Source organism: Lathyrus oleraceus, chromosome 6 (assembly GCF_024323335.1).
Source record: "Lathyrus oleraceus cultivar Zhongwan6 chromosome 6, CAAS_Psat_ZW6_1.0, whole genome shotgun sequence".
Classification (NCBI taxonomy): Eukaryota; Viridiplantae; Streptophyta; class Magnoliopsida; order Fabales; family Fabaceae; genus Lathyrus; species Lathyrus oleraceus.
Genome location: NC_066584.1, coordinates 398,904,875 through 398,923,493, shown reverse-complemented (window position 1 = coordinate 398,923,493; position 18,619 = coordinate 398,904,875). Strand labels below are relative to the sequence as shown.

At 36.4% G+C, this 18,619-nt stretch overlaps 1 protein-coding gene across 2 annotated transcripts; it reads right to left on the bottom strand.

Moving 5' to 3' along the window:
- Nucleotides 1-229: 229 nt before the first annotated feature.
- On the bottom strand, nt 230-6,817 carry LOC127098493 (pumilio homolog 4). 2 transcript variants are annotated; one of them, XM_051037099.1, is made up of 12 exons: nt 6,663-6,817; nt 6,368-6,438; nt 5,393-6,103; nt 4,481-5,201; nt 3,756-4,350; nt 3,539-3,680; nt 3,330-3,437; nt 2,660-2,872; nt 2,446-2,556; nt 1,271-1,465; nt 769-943; nt 230-679 (listed from the first exon to the last, which is right to left on the bottom strand). In XM_051037099.1, exons 3-12 carry the CDS (start codon nt 6,077-6,079, stop codon nt 654-656), a joined length of 2,973 nt encoding a protein of 990 aa, XP_050893056.1. In that variant the 5' UTR covers nt 6,080-6,103; nt 6,368-6,438; nt 6,663-6,817; the 3' UTR covers nt 230-653. The 2 variants fall into 2 exon arrangements, with proteins under 2 accessions (XP_050893056.1, XP_050893057.1); XM_051037100.1 differs by having other exon boundaries at nt 4,481-5,198; nt 6,663-6,815.
- Nucleotides 6,818-18,619: the final 11,802 nt, after the last annotated feature.

Sequence of the window (18,619 nt, the reverse complement as noted above, 5' to 3'; positions counted from 1 at the left end):
AAGACTAAGTAACATTGCAAATAAGACCTTCATAATAAAATAGAGAAACCAATGATGTCAAAAACACTAAATTCAACTCTTAAATTTTTACTAGTTTATAATTTCAGCTCTTTAAAACAAGTTATTTCACATAAACTTATCAAGTTCTGATACACAGTGTGATGACAAAAAATGTTAGTATTAATCTCTGGAATAGAGAATTAGTAATAAACACAAAATGCAATAGATGTGCACTCAAGAAAGTTGGAGCATATTATTTACATATATGAAATGAGAGTTTAGAGTCTGATCTTGTGACTCTAGTTACTGCAACTACTTATTTGCCATTATTTCCTTTACAGACAATGGACCTCATACATACACAATAAATACACATTGTCGTGACTCTCTAATCTTGACATCCTAAGTTTAACTCTCTCACTACAGAGATTTTCTTGTGGTAGTAATAAAACCAAGCAAAATGAAAAAGTAGTTATTCCAGTCACCCGGCTGACCGACCGTGTTTATCTCCAATGCTTTACATAACTATCGCTTGCAGAGGAAATTTGTGATATTAACATCTACTTTGACTGTACAAAAGTAATGTGATGATTAGAAATTGGACTCTTCTTGTACTCGAGACTTTCGGTTACGATGTTTGATAATGTGAGAAATTAGGCCAACAATCCTATGCGCCTTTCTGCAATGATGAAGGATTTGTAAATAATCTAAACAATTTGAAATGTAATAAATGGAAATTTATATATGAAAAGAGTTTGCATTCATTACCTCCGGTGGTTATCAATTTCTCCACACGAGAAACTATGTGTTTGCCGTAAGTATATCTCTTTAGGGCATTCAAGTGAACCTTGATGCGAGAAAGAATCAGCTCAAGACTTTGATCATCACAAGTCTCCAGAACCTTTTGCACAACATAATTTCCAAACGGGTCTTTCATCATCGCCTGCATATTGTATGTTGAATATCATTCATTTAGCCTCTAACAAGTACATATTGGCATATATGAGTATTTAGAGTATATAGGAGTGCTAAAATTTCCTTGTTTATGTTAATTTAATACACCTATTAATTTCATTTATCAAAAAAATTGGGAAGGGAAACTAAACACGGATGATTGGGTTCTTGAACAATGACTGCACAATAGTTCTAGTTACAAACTAATGTCTTCGGCTGATAATATATTGACATGAAAATATTTGAATAACAGATAATCTCTAGCCACAGAAAAATGAAATATTGAATAAAAAAAGATATGAAAAGGAGGTCATACCTGTAAGGGCTCATTCTCATCAGAGGTGCCGAGCATTTCATTCACCAAAATTTGACGTTCGTCAGGAGAGCCGAAAGCCAAGCACTTCTCGATGACATTAGAAGCAAATTTTTGCTGGCTCATCTTAACAATTTGTCCCGCAAGCTTGCTGATAACAATAGTCCGTTCATGTGGTTTACCATGTTCGAGGATGTGCTACAAAAAAGAAGTATGGTATAGCAGTAGCAACCGGGTTAGCAAAAAAAAAATAGTACAAGTAATAACTAACATGACGAAAAGCAAGCAATATTAATTATCTAAATCCAATATGTTGATGACAGCAGCTACAAAGTCAAGACAACAAGATGAAACCTTAACCAAATTATCACAAAGGTATCAACATGTCAACCACGCGGATGACCATAGTACTACTGATATGTCACTCGATAATGAAACCTCTATATATTAACTTAGACTTAAAATATGAAATCGGAATAATAGCTGCGAGTGGCGGAATGTATAATCGAAAGAAATGTCTAATCATTAGAATCATACCACTTAGGGCCTGTGTTTCATCTCATTTCTTTTTCATTGGTTAATGAATGAATTTTATTCAATTAAATGTATTAAGTTGAAAACGATATATTGTAAAGACAGTGTGACCTTGAGCATCCCCGGTACTAGATTTTAGTTTTAAAAAATTGTTATCTGATTAAAAAAAAGGTAGCTTATTTCAGTGTCTATTCATATAGTTTTGAGAAATACGAACATGGCCAAGGTATGGGACGTTGCAACATAAAATGATCAAAAAGAAAAGCCACGTGAACAGAGTATAGACTATGCGCATTAGATCTAAAATGATATTTACTAGCAAATAAGGGAGGTAGCATATGTCCAAACAGTTCTTTTAGAAGACTACTGCTCCAGACTCCACCAGTCTTTCATTCTTACAAAGGATGATCCTAAAGTGGCTAAGAATCTAAGACTAAGACCTAAGTAGAAAATGACGTTTGTCAAAAGATAAACATGAACTGGATATTTTCTAAAATGGTCCAAGGTCAAGAGAACCAAATTGATGAAACTACACAACACATTATAAGTGCAAAAATATAAGTGAACAATTGTCAAAGCATAAACATGAATTGAGTTGCTAATGTACATACCTTGTAAAATAAACTCATGAAATTGTTACATACCTGAATAACATAATTTCCATATTGATCCTGTGCTAAGGTGCAGACAGATTGCATAATTTCATCCATGATAATTTCTTGAGTATTTAGATCATCACAATGTTCTAGAACCCTCTGTTAGGATCCATGTGAACTGTTAATTGTCAAATACAATGCTAAACAAATTTAAGCTCATACTGTGCCAATAGAAGGTGATTAACATGTCTAGTGGTCTAACCTGAATAACTCTGCACCCATAAGGATGAGTAGAAAGTGCAACAACTTGCCCATAAAAAGATGAGATGATAAACTGAATTCTATCTTGAGGGACACACTCTATGCACTTTTGAATAACATGGTTTCCGTTTTGGTCACGTACGCATTTCATTATTGCGCCACTGAGCTCTGACACCATTTGGCTCTGCTGATCAACATCAACCACCTCCAAGGCCTGTCAATAAATTTATGAAAAGAGTTGAAATATTGCATTCATTCTACCACTTACCAATATTAACACAAATCAAATAGGAACTAAATCCATTAAATCCTAATGTCTACTGATCTAAGGATGATTAAACCTTATAAGTTTGATGGATACCACTATGATATGAAAACAAACTTCAGTACTGCAAAGGCAATACATAGAATATTCCCATATTCCGTTATTTACTTAGTATTTAATCAAGCATGCATCAGTATTAAAATAAATAATAATAATAAATAAATAAAAAGATCTGACCAAAATAATCATGTTTGATATACAAAAGAAGTCACCTTTACCCATAAAAAAAGGCACTGAGATTTGACAAGGACAAACAAACCATCTTATATAAAAATTGAAGATTTTAAGAGTTAGGCATGAGTTGGCGAATAGGGAATTATGTATGAATATAAAGCTTGAAATGCACCTTCTGAATCACTCTGCAACCATACATTTGCAGACTAAGAGGTAAAACATGACCTGTAAGTTGGTTGGCCAATTCCTTTCTTTGACTATTAGTACCGTGCTCAAAAAACTGTAATATAGCAAATGCCAAATGTGAAACTCTAACTAACCAAATAATAGAGCATACTGATAACACTACTCTCAGCATATAGTAAAAAAGGCTAAATATACTTTCTGTATGACATAATTGCCAAAGACATCAGTCATCAAGGCACGAGCATGAGGAATTATCTCAGGAAATATCTTGTTCTTCTCTTCTACTGATGCTGTTTCTAATTTCTGCTGAATAAAGCGGCTACCATACTGATCAGTACTGCATTATAGTACAAATTATCAAATCAGACTTCCAGAGCCATGCCACTAGAAACAACAGGGTGCAAAATCATACCTGAACTGTACAGCATGATCAGTGATATCTGAAAGTTCAAAAGGTTTGGCTTTGTTGTTCTTGAATTCATCCAACAAGGATGAAGCAAACCTAGCCTCCATGTTATTTCCAATATCAGCATGCCATGAGCTGCCAGAACCTCCCATAGGACTTCTCATCATAGAATTCATGTGTGAGATACGTTCATTCTCAAATAGTGGATTTCCAGATCCAAAAGAAGGAAGTGAGGAATTGGCCATCTGCTTTCCTGAATGTGGCATTCCAAGACCATATGGTTGACTCCCAAATAACCCATGATTAAGAAGACCAGATTTGCTCAGAAGTGGGAGTTCACACAGTTGCTTTTGTTGAGTAATAAGTGTTTCAAGATATGCTTTCCGAAGTCCCTCTATATCTCCATGTGAAGCATCAGAGAAATTTCTCATTTGAAAAGGATCACCAGAACTACTCATTCCATGCATGGAGTAATCAGAACTTTGCTGCAGGCATTGGATGATGCGTGGGTCCAGTAGGTCCACAGTTGCAGAATTGAATTCAGAACCCACTTGATTTCCCAATGCATCTAAATTTTGTCCATCTCTCCGACCCCTCAGAGCTAGAATCAAATAAATGAACAGTTAGATCCAATTAATAATGCTAACCTTCACTGACGTTAAATTAATTTCACTCAAAAACACAAAACACATTTAAAACACACACTCGCGCACGCATACACACACAGAGACCTGTATCAAGATGATTATTGTACACATTATTCACTTTTGTGTTTGCAGGATATGCACCAGGAACTTGGCCAGCGAAGTCCATATTTGCCAAACTTGTTATGTTTCCAGTAGAATGCACATTTGAACGGAGACTAGCAAAAGAAGCAGTTTTTTTCAGTAGATTGACTCGCTCATTCAAACTAAATGTATTCAGCTCTGTTGCAAGACCATTATGTTTGGGCAAATTAGCATTGTTGGGTGTGCTCAACAGAACATTAGCATGATTATTAACTTCCATCTGCATCTTAGATTTCAAAAGACTATCTTGTTCTGCACGTCTAGCACCTGATAAGTTTAACGCTGATAAAGAGGACACCATATCAGCAAGATCGTTCATATTGTTAGAGTGACCATTATGGTTACCCAAGCCAATACCACTTTTCTCAGCAGAGAAAACTTCGCTACCCACATGAGGAAGTCCAGATCTAATAGGTCTCCCAATAACGTGTGATTCAGGGGTCGTCGACCTTGACAGAGAAGAACCCACAGCAGATGAAAAACTGTGAGAATTTACACTGTGGTTCTGAAGTCCGATCAAACCAGGGGTAGAGGCTGATGAACGCAACCCCTCCAAGGACTCGCGATCAACAATGCCAGTTGAATCCCTGATATCACCAAATGCATTGTGACTTGCTGGACGTGACATATTGCTAGACATAGCAGGTTGATCAAATCCATCCTGCTAAAGCGTTAACTTCAGAAATAAGTGTAATAAAATGCCAATGATAGAACATGACAAGAAATTAATAGGCAATGCTCTGTCAATTTGTTTGCACTATGAAAATGAAGAATCACTTTTCAACTTATTGGAAATCAAAGTACACAGATGAAAAATCAATACCACAACAGGAGCAATCAGAATAAATGCATTACCTGAAGAATGTCTGAATAACATGTCCTCCTCACACCTAAACCAGTTCCCGGCATTCTTATACCATCCATATGCCTATCAAGCATCTGAGGCGAACTCTGCCTAGAGAGATTCCGTCCACTGGCTTTCCTCAACTCCATCAAATCATTTTCGGCCTGTTTTACTGAAAATTCTGGTTGCATTGAAAAAAGCGACGAGCTATCACCATTCGGGGTTGCATTCTTCCTCCAATCCCCAAATCCCTCAGTTGAAGAAGACCCACCAACTTGAAACCTTTGTGCAACACGCCAATCTTCTTTCGACAACAACGGTGGCGGCAATCTAGGATTGATACTCTCATGTGAGTAATAATACGAAAGATACGCTGGATGTGATCGAATCTCATCTTCAGTCAAAATTCCATTATTATTATTATTATTATTATTATTATTATTATTAGTATTATTACTCCTCCCACCATTATTAGCTCCGTAATCAAAGTTTCTCAAACTACCAAAAGCACTTAACGACCCCTCGACCGTTGGAGGCGCACTTCCACTCCTATAAATATCGAAACCTCGATCCCGATTAATAAACTGTTGACTACGCTGGTCTTGCAGTATCCTTTCCAGCTCACTCTGCAAGGTGTCTTCAATAGTCCTATTCGTCAAATCCAAAGTTTGCACATCTACCTTACTCCCACTGGCCATCTCCAACTCTCAACTAGAAGTCACCTAGGAAATTCCACAAAAAGTACCCCCATTAAATTCCCAAAATAAATAAAAAAATTACATTTTTTTAGAAAAATAAATCAAAAAAACCATGAAATCAAACAAAATATAACAAAACAATGATCATGGTTCATTCATTTTCACTATATCATCAAAAAATCTAAAAATTCACCAAAATTAAGGGCAATAATTACATCAAACACAAAGAGTATAAATCAATACAGAAATTTCAATTACAATTACAAGGTAAAAAACTAAAAATCATACCTTAGAGGCTCCCTCAACAGCTGAAAAGGAACCTTTCCATGAATAAAACAAAATCCGAAATCGGATCCTATCTGAAACAGAAATAGATCAATCTGTTATCGAAATAAGATACGAAAACAACCATTTGCAACAATTAATGCGCAAATCAACACGTAATTTTTGCACATTCCATCATAATTCACGTCATGATTAAAAAAATATATGAATAAATAAATCCAGATTTTAGTTTATTGATTTATATTAGAAATTCTTGCAGGAAAAGATTTCCATTAAAGAAAAAGAGGTAATTAGTTACCGTTTTGAGGAAGCTGAAAATCGTTGGTTTTCTGTTCCGAATCCGAAATAGAACATTTCTGTGAAAGAGGATTTGCAGAGAGAGATGTCGTGGGTCTTGAAATTGGGCCTCTTTTTTACGGGCTTTTCCGCTTTGGATCCATTTGTTGGGATTGACTAATAACACTTCCTTTAGGCTATGATTAGTACGTTGGGAAGTGATGGAATGAAATAAAATTCATATCACTTCATTTTAATCTGATTTTAAATGATATAAATAATGGAATAATATTACATTCCATCTTATTCCTTTGATTTAATTAATCCAAACAAAACTTTAGCAGTGCTCACGCATCCTATTAAAAAATTGAAAATGTCCCTCAAATATGAAGATGTACTTCTGAACGCAGCAAAAGTCCACACCAAAGCACTTTGTAAATGAATCACCCTTATTTTGATATAAATTAGTACGGAGATGCATCTCCATGAAAAATACGGAAGTGTACCTCGGGACGAGTTTTGAGTCATATTAACGCGTCAGACCTTCCTCTTTACTCATTTCAACCGAGCTTATTCCAAACCGAAAAATAGGTGTGTGTGAGAACCCCAAATCCACCATTTTTAATATTTCTCAAACTTTCTACTACATTGCGCCTAATTCAAGAGCTTTAACAATCAATACTCAAGTTTATGCATTCCAAGAGCTTCCACTTCTCACATTTGGACTATCTGAACTGCAACATTTATGAATGAGTGATTATACTATTATTAACCATGGTATGCTATAAGATTTTATAGAGAGATAGAACTCAAATGCGTCATATTTTCATCTTCTTATTGATGAGATGTCTATCACACTAGATGATGTGTCATCCCTGCTACATCTTCCGATTAGAAGGAGATTATTAAATCACTCCATAATCACCAAATCTGATGCATTGAACTTGATGGTGACTTGCTTGGGAGCTGACTGTAACACCTTTAAATTTTTATTTAGATTTTATTCCTTAAATTCGATTTTTTGTGTGTTTAATGAGTTGCTATTATTGTGTTATTATTTTAAAAAATAAAATATAGATGTTGAATTTGTTAGTAAGAAAATTATTAAAAATAATCAGAATATGAAGAGTTAGAATTATCTAAGAAATTAAGGATAATAGGAAAATTAATAGAATAAGGGGAAGTTGGAGGTCATAGGTTAGTGGAATGAAAAAACTGAAAAATTAAGGAAATTAAATAGAATTAAAAATAAATCAGGATTAATTATTATAATAAGGGGAAAGAATGACAAAGGGGAAAATCCTGGAGCAATATGTGCAAGGAGAAGGTTCTCCCATCACCAAGAACTTAAGAAATTTTTGCATAATTGAGATAAGGGGAAGATTATTCTATAATCGGTATTTTTGCAATGGGATAATGGGGTTTCCCTTAACCCTTGTTAGGTTTAAGTTGACTAATGATAAATATGAGATTCTAAGATTTTAAGCAAAATGTTCCATGTTTGGGAGAAGTATGTGTGATGCTTGTATTTTAATCTTATGTCATAATTGATATTGTAAATTTTTGTCATTCTTATATGTTGAGGTTGTGTTAAAGTTATATTGATGATATGATGTTAGTGTTAATTGATGATATCATGATGTTGGTGATTGATCATAATGGTAATTGAAGAAATAGATGTTGAACCAATGGTATATAAGGTGTTTACCTATAATAGTATATGTTAAAAATTGAATTGGGATAGGATTAGGTTGAAGAAATTGGATTTTGGAGTGAAATTCCTATGAAAAACAAGTAAATTTGGACTTTGGATGCAATGGTAAACAGTTACAAGCAGTTGCTAACTAGATACCCGTGACAAAAATGATATGGTTTTTTTCCTGCATGTAACCCGTCACATATTGGTGTTAACCAGTTACCACCGACTATGTAAGAAAATACAGAATTGGAAATCACATAACTTGAGTTTCGTGACTCTGATTGAGGCGCGATTTGAAGCTTTGGAAAGCTAGCAAATAGAGATATCTTATCGTAATGTCTCATGAGGTTTTAAATGTGTGAATGATGTGGAAAAGGTTAATTGTGTAAGTGACATAATATTTGAGACGTAACTCTAGTGTTTCGATGAATACATGTGTAACCAAAGTTGTGAATGTTGTAAGATATGATTTATTTTCTTGATAAAGGGTTATGTGAATCAAGTTGTCAATATTTAGGACTTTAGTCAAATATCTTGATAATATGTATATGAGTTAAGTTGTTCAAGTTATGACACAAATTTGATGTTGATGTGATATAAAGGTGTACTAAGAATGATTATGTTAATACCATGAGGTTCGATAAGAACCAATATTGATTATATTTAGGTTTGAAAGAGTTGGTGTTTTAGCCTAATTGACGATGTTATTAGTGAAGGAAAATTACGATCCAAAACGCAGAAGAAATTATTATTTTTTCCTTTAGTGATCCTTACGAATGAGCATGATCAGTGATAGAAATCGTTACCTCTTGTGAATATTGAAATCTTTGATGCAGATCTAAGGAGTGATCACGAGCGTTGAATGGTGACAACACCTCTACTCAGTCCACACGAAGGGATTTCTTCAGTCTCAGTGCTAGCTGTTACGAATGAAGGCTTTAAGTGTGAGTGTGTGTGTGTGTGTGTGTGTGTGTGTGTGTGTGTGTGTGTGTGTGAGAGAGAGAGAGAGAGAGAGAGAGAGAGAGAGAGAAACGAAATTTCATCAAGTGAAATGCTTCTGCACAAGGGTTCTATTTATAGGCATAGACCGTGTCATCCTTGTCTGGTTTAATATTGAGCCCTTAGACATTTATCTTGTTATGCAGGATGGGAAAATTCCATCTAGGTCTCTCATATCCCTCAGCATGCTTCACGAAGTACCCATCAACTGTCTTTATGGTCATCCATTTACAAACAATGTTTGATCAACAATAAAACACTCGACTCTACATCTAGGGTCCATAGTAGTTTCAGGTCGAAGGATGGTACATACCACTATCACCATGAGAATAACTTATGTCAGTTTGCATAACATTCTATGTAGTATTCTCATAGCAGGTCAATCCAGTATAAATATTACTCATAATATTCATACCTATGTTTAAGACTTGATAACTTCTTATCCATGATCCATGAGCTGTGATCATCAATCTATATACATAATAGTCTTAATGCTTTAATGTTATCCCACTTCACAATAAAGCTTGACTACAAATACTTTAAGAATATCGTCCTTATGTTTAATGGGATCTCATGATTAAGTCACACTTGATACATTGAATGGACTAGCTATTCTTGGGACTTTATTAAACAAACATAATAAAGAAAAATCCTTTTATTATTAATAAATAATTCGATACAAGTACCAAAAGTATTGGCCTCTAGGGCTTACACCAACATTTAGGTTCGTAAGAACATGTATTAGCCTTAATCGACAGTGTTAAATTTTGGATTTTTGGAGGTTCTGATTGAAAACTGCATTTGTTTGAAGCATCATGCATCATATATCTCGGAGTTAGGTTAGGAATTCAGTCTGGTGTTTAGGAATTTTGTTCGGTGTTTTAGGATTTTAGTAAATTAACTCTAAATCTGGTGATGGTACCACATGTATAGGAGTAGAGTTTATTCTTATATATGTCTCTTGATATTGTGTAAATGTGATTTATTGTTAATGATGTACTTGTATGTTAAATGACATCCTTGTTGTTATTATATTGTCACACGGTGAACTGACTTTAGTGTGTTTTTTAATCGCAATGTCGCGGTTAGCAAGAGTCGCCACCGACTTTTCTTTTATCCCATAAGGAAAGGAGGAAAAGAACAGGAAAGACCTTAATTTAGATTCTTAGGTTCGGGAGGTACATTATACAAAGGGAAGGTGTTAGCACCCTTTGCATCCATGGTTATCCATGGGCTCTTAATTGCTCAATCATTTATGTCTTTTTCTCGTTTAAAAAAAAGTGTTTGAAAAATGTGTAGAAAGTGTTTTGAAAAGGAGAATTTAACTTTGTAATGATTCTTGTATGAATGTATACAAAGTGGTTATCTCGTTTAGTTTTGAAAGTTGTTCAGAAAAATATAACTCGGCAATGATCCTAGTGCGGATGTATGTCAGGTGGTGATTTTCTAAAAAGATGTTTGGAAATGTGTGAGGTGTGAAAAGTATTTTAGGTTATGAATGAGCAATTAAGGGTTATACCTATCCGAGGTCTTTCCGGGCATTTCCTATCCTTATGAGGGTAAAACTGTCCTTACTATTGAGAAGTAAGTAGTTTTATCCTTTGGATGTGAAAGGGTCATCGTAGGGTCATCGATTGGTCATTGAAGGCAACAGTTGTGAGGATACCTTAGCATTCGAAGGGACTATCATCATTTAACCGTAGGCTACACCGAAGGGTCATCGAGGGACAAAGGCAACATTCGAGGGACTATGATGATTTAACCGAAAGGCCTTTGCTAAGTGTATCCCCATATTCGCGGGACATGACCATAATACCGTAATCGTGGGGTAACAAAGAGAGGTCCAAGATCACTTATTTAAAGACAAAGTTTTACAATTAATTATATAGTCGTAATTGATTAGGTAGTTAGGTCCACATTAAAGTCGATGAAATCAATACATTAAAATCAGCTAGATAATTTAGGATGTATCTCCACATTAAAATTAAGTAATTCAGAATCCATCTCCATAAGGGTATCCCACAAATAAGGTGGGATACCTAGCCGGCCGTTTCCTCGGGAATATGTAAGCCTTTTCACAATTCAGCACACGGGTTAGAGCATCGAGATAAAGTACAATTGAAAATTGCACCACAAAATAAACACAACAGTCATAAAGTCAGGCCAAATAGAGCAGAATTATAATGAAGCTTGATTAGACAAACATAAGGCAGAACAGAAAAGAAACAAAACAACCACTGTCTCGTTCGCTCCTGCTTCGCCTAGCGAAGGCTTAGCGAGTGCTCGCTACAAGCTCGCTTAGCGATGTGCTAGCGAGCGGCTGCTGGTTTTGAATTTGATAGCAGCATGGTCTCCGGAACCCTGAACTTTGTGGCATTGAATTACAGGAATAGCATGGACAAACATTCAGGATATTCAAGCATATTTAAATTCGCATGTGAAATCAAATTACATATCCGAAAATTTAATCATGATGCTTTATGTATGTGGAGATTATCGATTAAAAGCATAAAACATTAGAGATACGCAAACCTGTTTGCAACCGAGCTGCGATGTTGAAGGGACTGACCACTCTTGGTATCGGATGGAATTGGGCGGCGGTAGCTTCGGAGCGGAGGAGCGGAGGAGCGGCCTTCAGGGTTTCTTTACTCGGAACTCTCTAAGGTAGCTGTCATACCCCAATTTTGACCCTGAATCGCTGATTCAACACATTAATCATAGCTATTGCATGTCTACATAGCACGCCATGCATTCCATACCGCATAATGCCTAAAATATCAGTCGAAATAATTTTTTGGAAATTTACAGACAAAACCGATTGAATTAATCGAAGGATGTGCGTCAAATCAGCGAGCGAAAATTTTTAAAATCAAGCTTCTAGACATCAGTTCTATTAATCTACGTTTCGCGTAGTTTAATTTGGTTTGCTCGATTGATTTTTCAGCTAATTTTTCAGCCATTTTTGATCAGCTCAAGCCTGTTTAATCGGTCAAAATTTATTTCAAAATTAAAAGAAACGTTGTATTTTTCCAATAAGTTTATTTTACACTGATTATTTTGGCACATTCAGTTTAATTTTTCGAGCGATTTTGCACCTGATTTTTATTTAGGTTAAATCCATTTATTTTCATTATTGTGTCAAAAAAAAAAATCAAAAAAATTAAATAGGTATAATCATGCTCTCATTTTAATTTTATCATGTTTATATAAAAATGTGAAATTTATTTTATTTAAGTGATTTAAATTGATTTAAGATTCTAGAAGGATATTCTAGGCATTTTAATTTGGTTAACAATGTTGTGTTTCTTTGGTTCAATCATAGCCTTTAATTCAAGTTAATCAGTGATCCCAATTGAAAGACACATAGATCCCTATCCTCAATTATCCTCCTCAGCCAATAACCCTTTGACACATCACCAGAAAAAAAAACAACAAAAAAAATTAAAGAAACACATAATAAAAAAAGCAATAGATGCTTAGGAGACATAAAGGGGCAGTCTCAACGTCTCTTTGGACTCTCTCAGGAAGAGAGATCTTTTTCTGAAAAAGACAAAAAAAAGAAAATAAGAATAAAAGTGAAACAATCGTTCCTCTTCTCGGGAGACAGAAGACCTAGCCGCCACTCTCCCCAAAACTCTCACTCTCCTAAGCTTCCGCATTTCATCGTCTCCGCTCACAAACCCTCCACAATCTCACCTTCATTTTTTTTCCTCAGCTTCTTCAACCTTAAACCCACTACGCGACCTCCATCATCGCTTCCAAACATCACCTTCACAAAACCCCTAAACCGTAACCCTTACTCCGCCGTCAACCATCTTCGACCCTTAAATCACCCTCCATCCGCCTTCAAAATCGCGATCCACCTTCAACCTCAAAAACCCATCTGAAACCCATTCCGACCTCGCATCACCAACCTCGCCTCCTTACGCCGTCAGCCGCAAAGCCGGTCTCCAAACATCCGCCGAGTCATGGGGAACCGGTCATGCTGTCCCCCGTATTCCTCGTGTCGCTGGTGGTGGTACTCACCGTGCCAGTCAGGCTGCTTTCGGTAACATGTGTCGTGGTGGTCGCATGTTCGCTCCTACCAAGATCTGGCGCAAATGGCATCGAAAGGTCAATGTAAACCAGAAACGTTATGCTGTTGTCTCAGCCATCGTTGCATCCGCAGTGCCTTCCCTTGTTCTTGCTCGTGGCCACCGGATCGAGTCAGTCCCGGAGTTTCCTCTCGTCGTCGGTGATTCTGCTGAGGGAGTCGAAAAGACTAAGGAAGCGATCAAGCTTCTGAAACACATTGGAGATTTCCCTGACGCCGAGAAAGCAAAGAACAGACATGGAATCCGTCCAGGAAAAGTTATGCAAGGTTGTTGCTTGTTGCTGTTAAAGTACAAAGACCAGGCGTTCAAGCTTCTGGTATGTGTCTTGGTGCTTCTGTTGGAATGTTGTTTCTTCCGAGTTTGGTTAAGTTTTGAAGGTCCTCGATCTGTTTTTATGGCGGAAGCGTTTTTTAGGATTTGCTTGGTCTTTGCTTTAGTTTGGATATTGCTTCTGGTCCTAAAGCTTTGACTTCGGGAGTTGGGAAATTGCTTTTGCCGGTTAATAAGAAAATGGATAAGAAGGTTTCGGATGTAAATGTGGAAACATAACTTGAAAAATTATGGATAGGTCCTGAAAGTAAGGCAGCAGAAGAGAAAGATTTTTTTTTGACAGCCACCAAGTATCATAACAGAAGACAATATTCAGCTGCTTTTCGAAATACAGGAAAAGGTCGTTGAAACCTGATGATGTTTTGAAGTTTGGTTTGATCTATGCTGGTGCTCAGAAGAACGTAGGTCCCTCTGGTGTAACAGTTATGATTGCTCAAAATGAGTTGATTGGACATGCTCAAAGTTCTACCCCTGTGACGAATTGTCACAAACGCCATCCTCCGCCGTAATGCAACTTAAACAGCAACTCGGTCACTAACACCAACCAAATTGAAGTCTTCATTGTGAGTGCAACATTTTGACCACCCAAATAACCCCGACTTTTCTCTGGCGATAACTCGGCAATTTGGTAACCGTTTTTTTCAAAAACACCATTTTGTTCCAATTCCCTTTTATGCCATCTGTATATTTTGAATTTATGTGTGTGAACCTTAGGGGTTCTTATTAACACGTTACACTTTCAGTTACGGTAATGTTACAACTTGACTTCTGGTTTGGGAATTTTGTGTTTGCTATATTGAATACCAATTGTGTGTTCAAGTTCCTGATTGTTGTTTGAGTTCTTGAACTTCCGGTAGTGGTCATGGCTTTTAATTTGTGAAAACTTTATGCTGCATGTTTAAATTGTTGATGTTGATTATTTGCTGGTGGTTAGGATGATAGCTTCCAAATATCTAGTGAAAAATCGTGGTTGCTTGAAATGTATGGTCAATTGCTGCATAAGTTATCAAAGAGTCTTGCTAACAATTTGTGTTGTTTTCTTTTAGAAAGGATTAATGTGGTAGTAAGAAGAGCTACGAACAGGACCTCATTTTGATCATAAATCAAATATTTTTTTTTTATTTGTAAATTCAATTCATTTTAAAAATACTTATCAAAAATTTATTTATTTATTTATTTTTTTTTTATTTTTTTTTTCAATTCATTTAAAAAAAATACTTATCAAAAATTAAATTATTTTTTTTAATTCAACTCATTTAAAAAATACTTATCAAAAATTAAATTTATTTTTTTCAATTCAATTCATTTTAAAAAATACTTATCACAAATTAAATTATTTTTTTCAATTTTAATTTATTTTAAAAAATTCAATTCATTTTAAAACCATTTCAATTTCAATTTAAATCACGTCTAAATTCAATTCATTTTAAACCATTCCAATTTCAATTTAAATCTTGTCTCAATTTATTAAACTTTGATCAGGTATCAATTGACCTCTCTTAAACCAAATCCAATATTCAAAATCTTTTCTAAAACACGAAGAAAAAGGTTACCTGGATGGAATGTCCAGTCGTAATCCCGAATATTAGGCTCAAGCTGTAAGAGCTTGTAAGCCATAAATATTCGTCTTCTCTTTAACACTCTAATATTCAAATTATTTTCTAAACAAAGCGTGAAGAAAAAGATTACCTGGATGGAATGTCCAGTCGTAATCCCGAATATTAGGCTCAAGCTGTAAGAGCTTGCAAGCCATAAATATTCGTCTTCACTTCCACACTCTAATATTCAAAAATCATTTTCTAAATAAAAGTTGGAAGAAAAAGGTTACCTGGATGGAATGTCCAGTCGTAATCCCGAATATTAGGCACAAGCTGTAAGAGCTTGCAAGCCGTTAATATTCGTCTTCTCTCTAATATTCAAATCTTTTCCTTAATAAAGTTGGAAGAAAAAGATTACCTGGATGGAATGTCCAGTCGTAATCCCGAATATTAGGCTCAAGCTGTAAGAGCTTGCAAGCCATAAATATTCGTCTTCTCTTTAACAGTCCAATATTTCAAAACCTCTTCTTAATAAAGTTGGAAGAAAAAGATTACCTGGAGGGAATATCCAGTCGTAATCCCGAATATTAGGCTCAAGCTGTAAGAGCTTGCAAGCCATAAATATTCGTCTTCCCTCCAAAACCTTCATAAATATTCGAATCATTTTCTTAGCAATATTGGAAAGAAACAGACTGCCTGGGTGGAATGTCCAGACGTAGTCCCGAGTATTAGACCCAAGCTGTAAGAGCTTGTAGGTCACAAGTACTCGTCTTTCAAACTTCAAAATACCTAATTCCTAACTTAATACTTTTTCAATAAAGATGGAAGTGGAACATGGCGTATGCCGTGCACTCCTAATACTAGGATTCGAGATGTATATCTCGCTCATCCAAGTTCTCGCCATCACTCAAAATACATCCAACCAATCAAACTCTTTCTCGCCGCCGTGCGATTAATCAAAAACCCTTTTTTCATAAATGAAAGATATATTGTCTTAAGTGATATAAAACAATGTTTCGGCCACGATTGTTGAGTAGAGATAAATGACGCTTTTCCGAATGTAGATTTATAAATCCGTTCGATGTGTGGTGTGCGTCCACTCCTCATCTGTTTTGGGTAAAACAATGTTTATGTCGATTAATACAATATAGCTTTCGCTAAAATCGACCAACAAACAAACATTTTTCTACCCAGAACTACGTAAGCCTTGATTTCTCTTTTGAGATACGTAGGAGCAGGATTTGTAAATCTTGTCAGGCCCACTAATAAAAAACTTAGGTTTAGTCCTTCGTCAAAAATCCAAAAACATTCCTCCTATCTTCTATTCTTTCATTCCCACCTAATAACTTGAAAAGCCTATCATTTCAAACTAACATTAATGCACACAACTGACCTAATGGTTCCCGTTGAGTACAACGGACGTGAGGGGTGCTAATACCTTCCCCTTGCGTAATCGACTCCCGAACCCTGATTTGGTTGCGACGACCATAATCATTGTCGTTTTGTTTCTTGGGTTTTATCGATATTTCCCCTTTCCTTTTTAGGAATAAATAAAGTTCGGTGGCGACTCTGTTCAGTCCATCATTGCGAGCGTGCGATCGCGCTTCGCTTTGTAGTCGTATCCCCATTTTTTCGAGGTGCGACAGATGGCGACTCTGCTGGGGAAAACACCCAATCCCTAAGTGAGTCAAGCCTAGTTAGGACGTTTGTGTGCCTTTGTTTGTTTAATTTTATGGCTTTTCCCTTATTTATTGCTTTTAATATCTTTATTGTTATATTGATATATGTTGTATATTGGTTCTATTGTGATTGTTGGTACTTGGGTACTCTGATTGCAAACCATGTGGGAAAGACTTTTTACCCGAGTCTCGAGTAAAAACATAAGATAGGACGAGGTTGAGTAGTGCGGGTCCGCGAGATGTATTTCTCGTTGGGTCGGTACGAGAACCTCACTTAGAGTAGATTCTTGAGAGGATGTTGTCGCTCGGCAAGTAAGTTGCCGTAAGCTTCGATATTTTCTTTAGGATCCATGACTCTGGGAACCATTTGTAGAACCTTAGTTCTTTACCCCATTAGGAAAGATGGTTGCGTAGTGTGGGTCTGCGAGATGTATTTCTCGTTAGATCGATGCGAGAACCTCACTTAGAGTAGATTCTTTAGATGGAGTTGATGCCCGACAAGTAAGTTGCCGCAGGTAGCAAACAGTCTAATGGATCCATGACTCTAGGAACTTTTTCAAGAAAAAACCTTAGACCATACCTGGTGAGAACCTATTCTTGGAAAACAATCGGATTCGTCAGTACCTCAGACTTTTGAACCCATGTATGAAAAAAACAAATATGCATGGCTTGCATTGCATTCATTCGCATTCCATTGCATTTGCATCGCATCGTAATGCATGTCATTTTCCAGACAAAATACCAAAAAAAAACTCATCCATCTTTTGTCCGTGAAGCAAAGTGATTCTCGACACGCGTTTAGAATAAAGAACCATGTCTCAAGATATGATGGACGAGCTAAGGAAGAGTCAAGAAGTATTGAAGGAGGAACTTAATCTTTTGAAGAGCCAAATGAGATGGGTCTTAGAAACCCTGCAAGTCTTGTTGAGAAAAGAGGGTCACCCAATATACACTGCTGCAACAAAGAGAGCTACTACTCCGCATCCATCTGGTGTCACCAAGTCAAGGGAAATTCTATGTGGCAACTCCTCATTTACCAGTATATGGACCTCCCTCAAGACGTCATCAGCAACATCCTCTGGCTATTCCTCCTCAAAGTCACCAAAGCCAGGCTCAGAATAAAAATCAGAATCAGAGCAAGAGGAACAAGGATCACAATGACTCGATTCCGGTGCCATATAGCAAGCTCTACCCGCAACTGATCCAAAATGCTTTGGTGACACCTCGAGCTCTCACGCCTGTGTCACCATACCTACCATGGTACAATCCAAATGCAACGTGTGAATTCCATAAAGGGGCATTGGGACATGACCTAGATTCTTGCTGTGCGTTAAAATATTTGGTACGAGGACTGATTAATAAGAAGAGCTTAGTCTTTGAAGAAGATCACCCGAAGATCAAGTGTGAATACCATACTGGAACAATGGGGCACTCCATCGAGGAATGTATGAGTTTTAAGCTCAAGCTGCAAAGATTGATTGACATAAGGTCACCAACACTCAAGGAGGAAGTCTCAAGTACATATACCCTGATCTCTGGGCCAAGTAATGATAAAGGGAAAGGACCCTTGAAACCCCTCAAGGTTTTGTACCACAAGGAAGATGTCAGGGATGTGGCTAATGAGCTATCATTGTTTCCTG

Coding starts and splice junctions, on each gene's coding strand:
- LOC127098493 (XM_051037099.1), bottom strand. CDS start 6,079: ATGGCCAGTGGGAGTAAGGTAGATGTGCAAACTTTGGATTTGACGAAT. Junction 4,351..4,480: donor CAATAATCATCTTGATACAG/GTCTCTGTGTGT, acceptor ATTTGATTCTAG/CTCTGAGGGGTCGGAGAGAT. Junction 2,873..3,329: donor GTTGCAGAGTGATTCAGAAG/GTGCATTTCAAG, acceptor ATTTATTGACAG/GCCTTGGAGGTGGTTGATGT.